General features: G+C 63.3%; 1 protein-coding gene across 1 annotated transcript; it reads right to left on the bottom strand.

Annotated features, from left to right (window-relative positions):
- Positions 1-1743: 1743 nt before the first annotated feature.
- SLC5A5 (solute carrier family 5 member 5) lies at positions 1744-12396 on the bottom strand. Its single transcript, XM_059490011.1, has 15 exons — positions 12008-12396; positions 11192-11654; positions 10421-10486; positions 9453-9504; positions 9292-9359; positions 8730-8884; positions 7919-8059; positions 6613-6742; positions 6066-6154; positions 5866-5978; positions 5289-5359; positions 4380-4466; positions 3169-3419; positions 2420-2523; positions 1744-1946 (listed from the first exon to the last, which is right to left on the bottom strand). Exons 1-15 carry the CDS (start codon positions 12394-12396, stop codon positions 1744-1746), a joined length of 2382 nt encoding a protein of 793 aa, XP_059345994.1.
- Positions 12397-13042: the final 646 nt, after the last annotated feature.

The raw sequence follows: 13042 nt of genomic DNA, 5'->3' as shown, positions 1-13042 counted from the left end.
GTGACCCCAAGCTCTGCCCCCCAATTAGCCTGAACTGTGCCTCCATAACCCCCAAATCTGCCTCACATTACCCTTAACCCTTCCCCCAAGACAGAGTTTGGGGGTTATGGGGGGCACACACAGTTCAGGCTAATTGGGGGGCAGAGTTTGGGGTCACTTGGGGCAGAGTTGGGGGTTGTGGGGGGCACAGTTCTGGTTAATTTGGGGCAGATTTAGAGGTAATGAGGGAGCAGGGTTAAGGATAACGGGGCAGGGGGCAGAGCTGGGGCTGTGGGAGTCACATTTAGAGAGATCTCACCGAGAGATCCCTCCGCAGCGCGTGACGCTGCACAGCCGATCCCTGATGTCTCTCCGCGTTCTCGCCTTCCCCGCTCCTAGCACCGAGTGGGACTACTTTGTGTCACGGTTCGCCCGCACAGCCACATCCACGCACACAAAGGAGGGGGAGGCTGGAATATGACAGCTGCTTTCATAAATACAGCACAGGCAGAGAATTATTTTGCCCCTTTGAACCCAACACAAAAGAATTTCGAAAAAAAATCTGTTCCCAAAATAGCTCCGGAGTCCTTCCCCCGCAGTGTTTGGGACACTAAACCCTGAAAATTCGTCAGCATTAATCCCAAAATTAGAAAGCACACAAAAATATTTTGATAATTTCCAACTAACAGACTGGGATGAAGTCAGACACCAGATTTGCAAAGAAGGAAGTCTAAATCCTTTAGCTGTGCCTGTGCTATTCAGGCAGCAAGCCGGTGGTCCTAGAACATGGGTGGCTATTGTGAAAAATGCATTTATTTTATGACTGGCTTTTTGCAAATATTGAAATGAATGTTATATGTGTTGTGTTAGAAAGTGATGCTGTATTAATTCTCTTAAGTGCTGTGTTAAATATAGTTTTAGGTTATAAAAATTGTTAAAATAGAAGCGATGCTCTGTAAGATGCTTTGTTTAACAGAAAGGGCTTGCAGCGAGACAGCAGCCACAGGACACCTCAATCTTTCAGAGAAAAAGAATTTATTGCTCTCTTATCAGAACGAACTTCTTCCTGCTTTGAAGGCGCTGTTGGGATTCGGAGGAAGAAGTTGATGATGACCAGACAGAGTCCTGTGTTTGAATGGAGTTTATGCACCATGGATGAAGTGTGTGAATATACAAAATCCTTCTCTACAGGATCCCTGCTCCAGCTGAACCACCCCTGACACTGCAGGAGGGCTGAGCCACAATTCCAATGGGACTGCTGCCAACACCCTGACCCACAGGGTGTCAGGTTGGGTTCTGACCCTGTCAGTGTTCCTCTAGTGTACTGCATTGTTTATTTTATCCTTTTATTGGTTTTTTCTTCCCTATTAAAGAACTGTTATTTCCTACTCCCATATTTTTCCTGAGAGCCCCTTAATTTAAAATTTACAGCAATTCAGAGGGGTGGGGAGGGTTTACATTCTCCATTTCAGGGGAGGCTCCTGCCTTCCTTAGCAGACTCCTGTCTTTCCAAACCAAGACACACACATCTCTCCAGGGCAGGTCTTGTTTCCTAAATTCTCCTCACACCTGTCTGTGACACTTCCCCACCATTCCAGCAGTGTCACCTGAGGGACAGTGGCCATGTCCCCTCCCTGTGTACCCTCCCTGTCCTTCCCCATGTCCCCCCACTGTGTTTCCTCCCTGTCCCCCCAAGCACAGGCTCTGTTCAGGGTCAGCAGCTCCTTTATTGCTGCCAGCACTGTGTCCCCACCCCGCTGTCCCCTACACGTCGCTCTCGGTGACAGTGCCACCCTTGGGGGGGTCACCCGGGGGTTTCTGCTCCTCTCCCGTCTCCAGCAGCGCCTGGGTCACCGTGGCTTTGTCCAGGGGCTCGTCCCCAACGCTGGTGTCACCCTTGAGGCCACCCGAGGGTGCAGCCCTGACGATGTCCCACCACAGCACACCTGGGGGACAGCGCGTCGACCCTGCCGGGAGGGGACACCGTGACAGGGAGGGGTGACAGGGACAGGGTGACAGGGAGTGACAAGAATGAGGTCACAGGGTAAGGTGATAGGGACAGGGTGGCAGGGATGGGTGACAAGGAGGGGCAACAGGGATGGGTGACAAGGAGGGGTGACAGGGGGTGACAGGGTGACAGGGACAGTGTGACCAAGAGGGGAGACAGGGATGGATGACAGGGAGGGGTGACAGGGAGTGACAAGAATGAGGTCACAGGGTAAGGTGATAGGGACAGGGTGACAGGGATGGGTGACAAGGAGGGGTGACAGGAATGGGTGACAGGGAGGGGCAACAGGGATGGATGACAGGGAGGGGTGACAGGGACAAGGTGACAGGGAGTGACAGGAATGAGGTCACAGGGAAGGGTGACAGGGACAGGGTGATGGGGAGGGTGACACAGGGGGTGACACAGGAGGTGACAGAGCCATCTCCCCCTCACCTGGCAGCAGGCTGAGCAGGGCCCCTGTCCCCACAGTCGCCAGTGTCCCCAAGGCGCCGTAGTACAGGTAGGAGATGGAGTAGAAGTCACCCAGGATGGCCGGGCTGTGACAGGGGACAGCAGGGACACACGGTGACGTCACAGGGAATGGGGACACCGTGTGATGTCACAGGGCACGGAGACAGGGTTATGACATCATAGCCAGCAGGGACTGGGATGTGATGTCACGGGGAACAGGGATGGGGATGTGGCGTCACAAGGAACGGAGACAGGGCTGTGACATCATAAGGGACAGGGACATTGTTGTGATGTCACAGGGAACGGGGACGGGGATGTGACGTCACAGGGAATGGGGTCAGGGATGTGACATCACAGCCAGCAGGGCCAGGGATGTGATGCCACAAAAACCTGGACAGGCTGTGACATCATAAGGGACAGGGACATTGTTGTGATGTCACAACAAGCAGAGGTAGTGATGTGACATCAGAGCCAGCAGGGACAGGGGTGTGACGTCACAGTGAATGGGGACAGTGATGTGACATTAGAGCCAACAGGAAAAGGGATGTGACACCACAGCCAGCAGAGACAGGGCCAGGGACGTGCCACCCAAGGGGACAGTGCCAGGGCCATGCCATTCCAGGGGACAGGGATGTGCCACCCCAGGGGACAGGGACGTGCCACCCCAGGGGACAGGGATGTGCCACCCCAGGGGACAGGAGCACGCCCGCACTGTCCCCAGCCCCGCTCACAGCAGCGGCTCCGGGGGTGGCGCGGGCAGGACGGGGCCGCTGGTGGCGCTGGTGACACTGGTGACACTGGTGACACTGGTGGCGCTGGTGACACTGGTGGCGCTGGTGGCGTTGGTGGCGTTGTGGGGCGGGCACAGCGTCCCCCAGGTGGGCAGCACCCCCATGGTGGCCGCGCTGGGCGGGTACAGGGTGGCACCCACGGCCACCCAGAGTGACAGTGCCAGGCCCACGGCCAGGCCCCCCAGCACCCCCTGTGCGACAGGGACAGGGATGGGGACAGGGATGGGACAGGGATGGGACAGGGATGGGACAGGGATGGGGACAGGGATGGGATAGGGAGATAGGGACAGGACAGGGACAGGGATGGGGCAGGGATGGGACAGGGATGGGATAGGGATAGGGAGATAGGGACAGGGATGGGACAGGGATGGGGCAGGGACAGGACAGGGATAAGGATGGGGACAGGGATGGGACAGGGATAGGGACAGGACAGGGATAGGGATGGGGCAGGGACAGGGGATCAGCAGGGCCCAGGGGAGTTGCAGAGACCCCTCCAAAAATCCCAAATATCCCCATGGCTGCACTGAATGGCAGAACCCCCAAAATTCTCCCCACCCCAAAATCCCTCTCCCCAAACCCCCCAAATCCCCAATTCCCTCAAACTCCCCAAACCTTCCCCATGCTGACCCCAAATCCTCAAACCTCAAACCCCCTAAAGCCCAAATCCCCAAACCCCAAACCTCCAATCCCCAAACCCCAGACCTTGTCCACAAATTCCCCAAACCCCAAATCCTCCAAACCCCAAACCGCTGATCCCAAACCCCAGACCCTCACACTAAACCTCCCAAACCCCAAATGCCCAAACCCCAAATCTCCCAAATGCCCAAACCCCAAATCCCACAAACCCCAATCCCCAAATCCCAAACCCCACAAAGCCCAAACCTGAAATCCCAAACCGCTGATCCCAAACCCCAGACCCTCACACTAAACCTCCCAAACCCCAAATCTCCCAAATGCCCCAACCCAAACCCCAACCCTCAAATCCCCCATCCCAAACCCCAAACTGCCCAAACTCCAATCTTCAATCCCCAAACCGAAACCCCAAACCCCAAACCCCAATCCCCAAACCCCAAATCCCACAAACCTCAAACCCTGACCCCAAATCCCCCAAACCCTGAACCCCAAACCCCAAACCCTGACCCCGCACTCACGGCGGTTCCACAGCGGGGCAGGAACATCCCCAGCACGAAGGCGCCCAGCAGGGGCCCGCTGATCACCCCCATCACCGTGAAGGAGCCCTGGTGGTTTTGGGGTTTTTTGGGGTTTTTTTTAGGGTCTGCAAGAGCTCCAGGGGGGCCTGGCACTGCCCCAACCCCTTCACCCTCGAGGGTTCTCCAGGTGCCACCAGAGCATGGCCGTGTCCCCACGGTGTCCCTGCGGTGTCACCGCTCGGATGGTCACAGCGTGGGGGAGTTTGGGGGGTTTTGGGTTTTTGGGGTTTTTTTGGGGTCTGCAAGAGCTCCAGGGGAGGCCTGGCACTGCCTCAATTCCCCCTCCTTGAAGGTTCTTGAGGTGGCACCACCAGAGCTGGGCCGTGTCCCTGTGGTGTCCCTGAGATGTCCCTGTGGTGTCCCCGCTCAGATGGGCAAAGACAGGGCAGGGGTTTGGGGGGTTCAGGGGAGGTTTTGGGGTTCTTTTGGGGTTTTTTGGGTTTTTTTTTTTGAGGTCTGGGAGAGCTCCAGGGGGGCCTGGCACTGGCCCAACCCCTTCACCCTCGAGGGCTCTCCAGGTGCCACCAGAGCGTGGCCATATCCCTGCGGTGTCCCCATGGCGTCACCATTCGGATGGGCACAGAGAGCACAGGGGGGTTGGGGGGTTTTGGGTTTTTTTTTGGCTTTTCAGGGTTTTTTTGGGGTCTGCAAGCTCTCCAGGGGGGCCTGGCACTGGCCCAACCTCTTCAGCCTCGAGGGCTCTCCAGGTGCCACCAGAGCGTGGCCGTGTCCCCGCAGTGTCACTGCTTGGATGGTCACTGACAGCACGGGGGGGTTTTGGGGGGTTTTGGGGTTTTTTGGGATGGTAGAAGCTGAGGGAGGGGATTTGGGGTCTCGGGGGGCTCTCACCTGCAGGACACCCCCCCCCAGCAGCGAGGACAGCGCGGCCACAGTGATGCAGGAGGTGCCGAAGGTGAGAGCTGCGGGAATATGGGATGGGATGGGATTGATGGGATGGATGGGATTTATGGGATTGGGATTGAGATGAGATTTATGGGATGGGATTGATGGGGTGGGATGGGATCTATGGGATGGGATTGATGGGATTGGGATGAGATTTATGGGATTGATGGGATTGGGATGGGATGGATGGGATTCATGGGACTGGGATTTATGGGATGGGTTAGGGTTGGGATTTGGGATGGATTGATGGGATGGGATTGATGGGGTGGGATGGGATCTATGGGATGGGATGGATGGGATTGATGGGATGGAATTGGGATTTATGGGATTGATGGGATGGAATTGGGATTTATGGTAAGGGATTGGGTTGGGATTTATGGAATTGGGTTGGGATTTATGGAATGGGATCCATAGGGTGGAATGGGACGGCACAGCCTAGCACAGGCGTGACCCATCTGTGTCCCCTCAGGCACAGTGACCCCTCAGGGTGTCCCATCCCTGTCCCCAGGCCGGTGGCACTCACAGAGCCCCTTGGAGATCAGCGTCAGCTTCCTTGGGGACAGCGCCGGCAGCCGCGGCCGCACCAGGTCCTCCACGGTGACAGCAGCCATGGCATTGATGGACGTGGAGGCCGTGCTGGGCGTGAGGTGGCCCCGTCAGCCCCATGGGGACACCGGGGTGGTGGCACCGCCCGCCGTGTCCCCGGGCTGGGATCCCCCTCACCTGAGCGTGCCGCTGTAGGCGCAGGCCAGGAACAGCCCCGGCACCCCCGGCGTGCTCCCGAAGATGTCCAGGACCAGGTAGGGCATGTACTGGGGGACAGGGGTGAGGGGAGGGGACAGGGGGGCCCCAAAACCCCCTGAGAGCCCCCCAGACTCCCACCCCACAGCCTCAGGGGGTGCTGGGCACCTGGGAGACCCCAAAACCCTTTGGGAGCCCCCCAGACTCCTACCCCACTGCCTGAAGGGGTGCTGGAGAGATGATGATTCTGGAGGACCCCAAAACCCTTTCTGACCCTACTGCTTGAGGGGTTCTGAAAGGGGCAGAACCCCAGGAGACCCCAAAACCCCCTCTGACCCCATTACCTTGGGGGGGTCCTGGAGAGGATCTGGATACGAAGGGACCCCCTGTGCCCCTGAGGGGTCCTGGAAGGGGCAGGACCCCGAGGGACCCCAAAACCACCTCTGACCTCACTGGTTGAGGGGTCCTGGAAGGGACACGATCCTGTGGGACCCCCTGTGATCCCGGGGGGGTCCCGGGGGGTCGGTACCTGGTCGGGGGCGGCGATGGCCCCGGCCAGCAGGGGGTCACAGTGGCCGTAGAGCGCGAACATGACGAGCCCGCAGGCCACGGCGCTGAACACGATGAAGAAGAGCCCGACCTGATTGACCAGCAGCGCCCTGCGGGGGCACGGGGGGCATGAGGGGCATAGGGGGCACGGGGGGCATGGGGGGCATGCGGGTTATGGGGGGCACAGGGGGAATGGGGGGCATGGGGAACATGGGAGGAACAGGGCGTACAGGGGACATGGGGGGAAGGGGGACACCAGGGGCACGGGGGACATGGGGGGCACGGGGGGCACAGGGGGCATGCGGGTTATGGGGGGCACGGGGGGCACAGGGGGCATGGGGGACATGGGCACGGGGGGCACAGGGGGCATGGGGGGCACGGGGGGCACAGGGGGCATGCGGGTTATGGGGGGCACGGGGGGCACAGGGGGCATGGGGGACATGGGCACGGGGGGCACAGGGGGCATGGGGGGCATGGGGGGCACAGGGGGCATGCGGGTTATGGGGGGCACGGGGGGCACAGGGGGCATGGGGGACATGGGGGGCACAGGGGGCATGCGGGTTATGGGGGGCACGGGGGGCACAGGGGGCATGCGGGTTATGGGGGGCACAGGGGGCATGCGGGTTATGGGGGGCACAGGGGGCATGGGCAGCACAGGGGGTACAGGGGGCATGAGAGTCATGGGGGACACAGGGGACACAGGGGACACGGGGGACACGGGGGCACGGGGGGCACAGACAACATGGAGGGCACAGGGGGCACAGGGGACATGGAGGGCATGGGGGACATGGGAGGAACAGGGGGCACAGGGGACACGGGGGGAAGGGGGCCATGGGGGGCACGGGGGACATGCAGGTCGTGAGGGGCACAGGGGTTCAGGGTCCTGCCAGGTCAACTGGAGAGGTCCTGGCAGGGCGGGAGGGGCCGGGCAGGGGGTTGGGGTCCTGGCAGGGGTGTCAGGAGAATTCGGGGTCCTCAAAGGGGTGCAAGGTCCTGGCAGGGGAATTGGGGTTCTTAAAGGGATGCAAGGTCCTGGCACGGGTGTCAGGGGAATTTAAGGTCCATGAAGGGGTGTGAGGTCCTGGCAGGGGTGTCAGGGGAATTCGGCCTCCATGAAAGGTCCTGGCAGGGGCCGTGCCAGGTCCTTGCAGGGCACTTCACCCACACAACCACCCGGGCAGGGGACAAATCCCCCCTCAGAGCATCCCCTCCCCTCTGCGACTTCCAGCACGGGATCCGGAGAGTTCCGGGGGATCCCGGGGATCCCGGGGGGGGTCCGGACTCACATCTTGGCCTCCCTCTCGCTCCTGCAGGCCACGTAGCGCTGCACCTGCGCCTGGTTGACGCCGTACATGGAGAGCCAGAGCAGCGTCCCGCCCAGCACGAAGGTCCACACGGTGTAGCGGCTCCGCGGGTCCGGGCTGAAACTGGGCACGGCCAGGGGGGCACGGCATGGCACGGAGCCCGGGGAGGGCGGGCAAGGGCTGGGGGTGGCCCCAGAAATCACGGGAAAGGGGGTGAGAGGGGCTGGGGGTGACCCCAGAATTCAGGGAAGGAGGTGAAGGGCTGGGGGGTGACCTCAGAATTTAGGGTAGGAAGGAGAGGGGCTGGGGGTGACCCCAGAACCCGGAGTGGGGTGAGAAGGGCTGGGAGTGACCCCAGAACTCAGGGAAGGGGGTGCAGGGCTGGGGGATGACCCCAGAACTCAGAACAGAGGGATGGGAGCTGGGAGTGACCCCAGAACCTGGAGAAGGGGGTGAAGGGCTGGGGGGTGACCCCACAGATCATGGAGAGGGGGAGAATAGGGGCTGGGGGTGACCCCAGGACCCAGAACAGGGGGATGGGAGCTGGGAGTGACCCCAGAACTCAGCACAGGGGTGAGAAGGGACTGGGAGAGACCCCAGAACGCGGGGAAGGGGGTGAAGGGCTGGGGGGTGACCCCACAGATCCCGGGCTTGGGGGTGAGGGGGGCTGGGAGTGACCCCAGAACCCAGAACAGGGGATGAAGGGGGCCGTGAGTGACCCCACAGACCCCAGGGCAGGGATAGGGGGGTCCCGCGGGGTTTCGGGGGGTTTGGGGGGTTCGGGGGCACCCACTCGGCGAAGTTGAGCCTGGAGCCGTTGCTGGCGATGCTCAGCACCTCGGCGGGACCCCCAACCAGCAGCGCCCCCCGGATGGCGATGGCGACAAAGCCCGCGAGCATCACGAACACCTGGAACACGTCGGTCCAGATGACAGCCTTCATCCCGCCCTGCGGCACAGCGAGCGGGGCTGAGCGCCCGGACAGACAGGGACAGACACAGGGACACCTCCTGGGACAGACGGGGACACCTTGGGACGTCCCATGGGACAGCCAGGGACAGGCAGGGACAGCCAGGGACACCTTGGAACACGCACAGGACACCCTGGGACACCCCCAGGACACCTCGGGACCCCCCCCCCCCAGGACCCCCCGGAACACCTTGGGGAACCCGTGGGACACCCCAGGACACCCCCCAGTACCCCTCGGGACACCCCGGGACCCTCCGGGACACCCCCAGAACACCCCCAGGACATCTCGGGACCCCCCAGAACCACGCAGGACCCTCCGGGACACCCCCAGGACAGCCCAAGACGCCCCTGGGGACACCTCGGAACCCCCCAGCCCTCCCCGCTCACGATGGTGGTGTAGAAGGTGCAGATGGCCCCCGTGGACAGCAGCGATGCCCAAATATCCAGCCCGGTGACTGAGGGAAGAGGGGACAGTGCTGAGGGTGGGAATTGTCACCTGAGGGGGGGGACACAGGGACGGGGAGAGCCCCCCCCGAGCCACAGCACACCTTGGTTTAGGATCAGGGCGGGCGCGTAGATGACGATCCCGGTGTAGAGCATCTGCGGGAAGAGGGGGGTCAGGGTCCCGAGGGGGGTCAGGGTCCCGAGGGGCGTCAGGGTCCCGAGGGGGGTCAGGGACACGAGGGGGGTCAGGGACACGAGGGGGGCTCAGGGACACGAGGGGGGCTCAGGGGTCAGGATCCCGAGAGGGGGCTCAGGATCCCAAGGGGGGCTCAGTGTTCCAAGGGGGGCTCAGTGTTCCAAGGGGGGCCCAGGTTCCCAAGAGGCGACTCAGGGCCCCGAGGGGGTACCCAATGCCCCAAGGGGGGATTCAGGGTTCCGAGGGGAGCTCAGGATCCCAAGGGGGGGCTCAGGGTCCCGAGAGGGGCTCAGTGCCCCCAAGGGGGGTTCAGGGTCCCCACGACGGGGCTCAGGATTCCAAGGGGGGCTCAGGATCCTGAGAGGGGCTCAGGATCCCGATGGGGGCTCAATGTCCCCAAGGGGGCCTCAGTGCCCCAAGGGGGGCTCAGGATCCCAAGGGGGGGGGCTCAGCGCCCCAAGGGAGGGCTCAATGTCCCCAGGGGGGGCTCAGTGCCCAAAGGGGGGCTCAGGATCCCAAGGGGGGGGCTCAGCGCCCCAAGGGAGGGCTCAATGTACCCAGGGGGGGGCTCAGTGCCCAAAGGGGGGCTCAGGATCCCAAGGGGGAGCTCAGGATCCCGAGGGGGTCTCAGTGCCCCAAGGAGGGGGTCAGTGCTCCAAGGGAGTGCTCAGTGTCCCCAAGGGGGGCTCGGTGTCCCCTCGCAGGTGCCACGGTTTTCTCTCGGCTCCGTTTTCTCTCCAAACAGCGCTCCCGCCGCGCCGCTCTCGCTCCGAGCCAGCGCAAACACCAGCGCGGGGCCGAGGGCGCTCCCCAGGGCCTCGGGGCACCGCCAGCGCTGTCCCCGCGCTGTCCCCGCGGCCAGCACCGCACACGCACCGTGGCCACCACGTACTGCACGGTCCCGCACAGCCGCACGCTCCGGCTGAAGCGCCGCTCCAGGTACTGCGACAAGGACAAGGACAAAGAGCGCGTCGGGGCCACCCCGGAGTGAGCCCTGAACGGGGGCTGGGGGGCCTCGAGGGATCCCCAGAACCCCGGCAGGGCGAGCGGGGTCCCGCAGGGTTGGGGGGATCCCCAGAACACCAAGGAAGGGGGAAGAGGGGCAGGGAGAGACCCCCAAGCACCCCAAGGCAGAGGGAGTGGGGTCCTACGGGGCTGCGAGGGGACACCCGGGACACCCTCAGGACAGCCAGGGACACCCCAGAACACCTCGGGACCCCCAGGACACACCCCGGGACACCTCCTGGTACACCTTGGGACATCTCAGGACCCCCCGGGACGCCCACCGGGACACCCCCAGGACAGCCAGGGACACCTTGTGACACCTCGAGACCCCCAGGACATCACCCGGGGACATCTTGGGACACTTCGGGACACCCCCTGGGACACCCCGAGGACAGCCAAGGACACCTTGGGACACCTCGGGACCCCTGGGACACCACCCGGGACACCTCGGGACACCCCCAGGGACACCCCAGAACACCTCGGGACCCCCGGGACCCCTCGGGACACCCTGGGACACATCAGGAGCGGGGTTCGCACCCCTCGGGGGGGGTCTCATCCGCCGAGTCGAGCCCGGACCCGTTGGCAGCGATGCTCGGCACCTCGACGGGACCCCCCCAAGCCGTGTCCCCGCCGTGTCCCCACCTCGTAGGTGCTGGTGAGCCCCAGGCGGTAGAAGACGGGCAGGAAGAGCTGCGCGGTGAGCGCGCTGTTGATGAGCTGCGCCAGGCACATCCAGAGGAATTTGGCTCCGTAGCGGAACGCCTCGGCCGGCACCCCCAGCACCTGGATGGCCGACATGAAGCTGGCCGACAGCGAGAGCCCCACGGGCAGCGCCGACATCCTCCGGCCACCCGTGAAAAAATCCTCCGAGGTTTTCTGGCCGCCCTTGGCCAGCCCGTGGAAGAGCCCGATGGCCGTGGAGATCAGCAGCATCAGCGCGAACACCCCGTAATCCCACGGGCTGAAGGTGAGCGCCCGCACGTCCTGGGGTCCCTGCATGCTGGCTTTAGGGTGTGAGGGACCCCAAATGGGGCAGCTGAGGGAGGGACTCGCAGCGGGGTTAGGCCGGGGCTCGGCGGCAGCGGCGCATCCGAGGAGGGGGGGACTGGAGGCAGAGAGAAATCCTTGGAATGGGAGCGCCCAGCGGAAAGCAGGAGAGGGGAGCGGGATTTTGTGCCGCACCCCGTGCCCTCTGTGCCCTTCCCAGGCGGGGGTTGTGCCAAGGGGTGCCAAAGGGCAGAGTCCGAGAAGGAACAGGCAGAATTTGTCCTGTGAATTGCCCCCGATCGCTCCCCGGTTCGGCTGCTCCGACCACCGGCTCCGAAGGGACACGGCCGGGAGGGAGCGGGGAGGGAGAGAGAGGGGGAGAGACCCCTCCCCAAAGCAGCACAAACAAGGAGGGGCAAAGCCCTCGGCGGAGCCAAATTTATCTCCAGCGGAGGGGAAAAAACAACAAACCCGAAGGAAACCTTTACCCCAGAAGGAACAGGTTGTTGTTTGCCGGCCGAGCGGGACGGACCGGCCGGACCGAGCCCGAGGAGCCCAGCGGGGGCTGCTCCCCGGGGAGGGGTCCCTGACGTGTCCCCAGAGGTGTCGAGGGCCCGGCCGTGCCTCGAGCAGCTCCGGCCGGTGGGAGGCACGTTCAGCAGGTCGGGGAGGGAGCCGCGGCGGGGAGGATGGAGCTGTCGGCCATAAATAAATAACCCCTTCCCTCCCGTGCGGCCGCGGCGCCGGTGCGGAGCTCCGAGCCCCGCGGAGCCCCGGCAGTGAGCGGCGGTGGCGGGGCAGGACGGTGGCTCCCGGAGGGATACGTGGCACCGGGCGTGGGGCTGGCCCCGCTTCCTCATTCCCTGCCACCAACGCCACCTTGTCCCGCCCGGACTCGGACAGGTTTGGGGATTTCCACGCTCTTGACCCGAAGCCCGCAGGTGAGGTTGGGGTTGGGGCAGGGGAGCAGCGCTGAGGTGGGGACAGAGCTGGCAGTGATTTGTCACCACCCCCTCCGAGGTGTCACCGAGGGGGAAAGGTCCACCCCAGAGTGTCACCATGGGGGCAGTGTCCCCTTCAAGGTGTGGCCACGGAGGAACTGTCCCTCCGACAGTGTCGCTGCAAGGTCGCCGTCCCCTACACAGCATCACCACGAGGTCATTGTCCTCTCCAGGCCATCACCACGAGGTCACTGTCCCCTCCAGGTCACCAGCATGAAGGCACCGTCCCCTCCGAGATGTCACCACAGAGGCATTGTCCCCTCCCAGGTGTCACCACGAAGGCTCCGTCCCCTCTGATCCGTCACCGCGGTGTCCCCGTCCCCTCCCCGGTGCCACCCTCTGAGTCCTCCCCGCCGGGCACACGAGGGTCCCTGTCCCTTCCTCCATCCCTGGTGGTGGCACTGTCCCCACCACGTGTCCCCGGCGTGGGGGGACAGGGCAGGGCAGGGCAGGACCCCCCTTCCCCTCCCCGCCGCGGCGCCTCCTCCTCGCCGAGCGGGCTTGG

Source organism: Ammospiza nelsoni, chromosome 27, assembly GCF_027579445.1.
Source record: "Ammospiza nelsoni isolate bAmmNel1 chromosome 27, bAmmNel1.pri, whole genome shotgun sequence".
Lineage (NCBI taxonomy): Eukaryota > Metazoa > Chordata > Aves > Passeriformes > Passerellidae > Ammospiza > Ammospiza nelsoni.
This window is presented reverse-complemented; position numbering and strand designations above follow the sequence as displayed.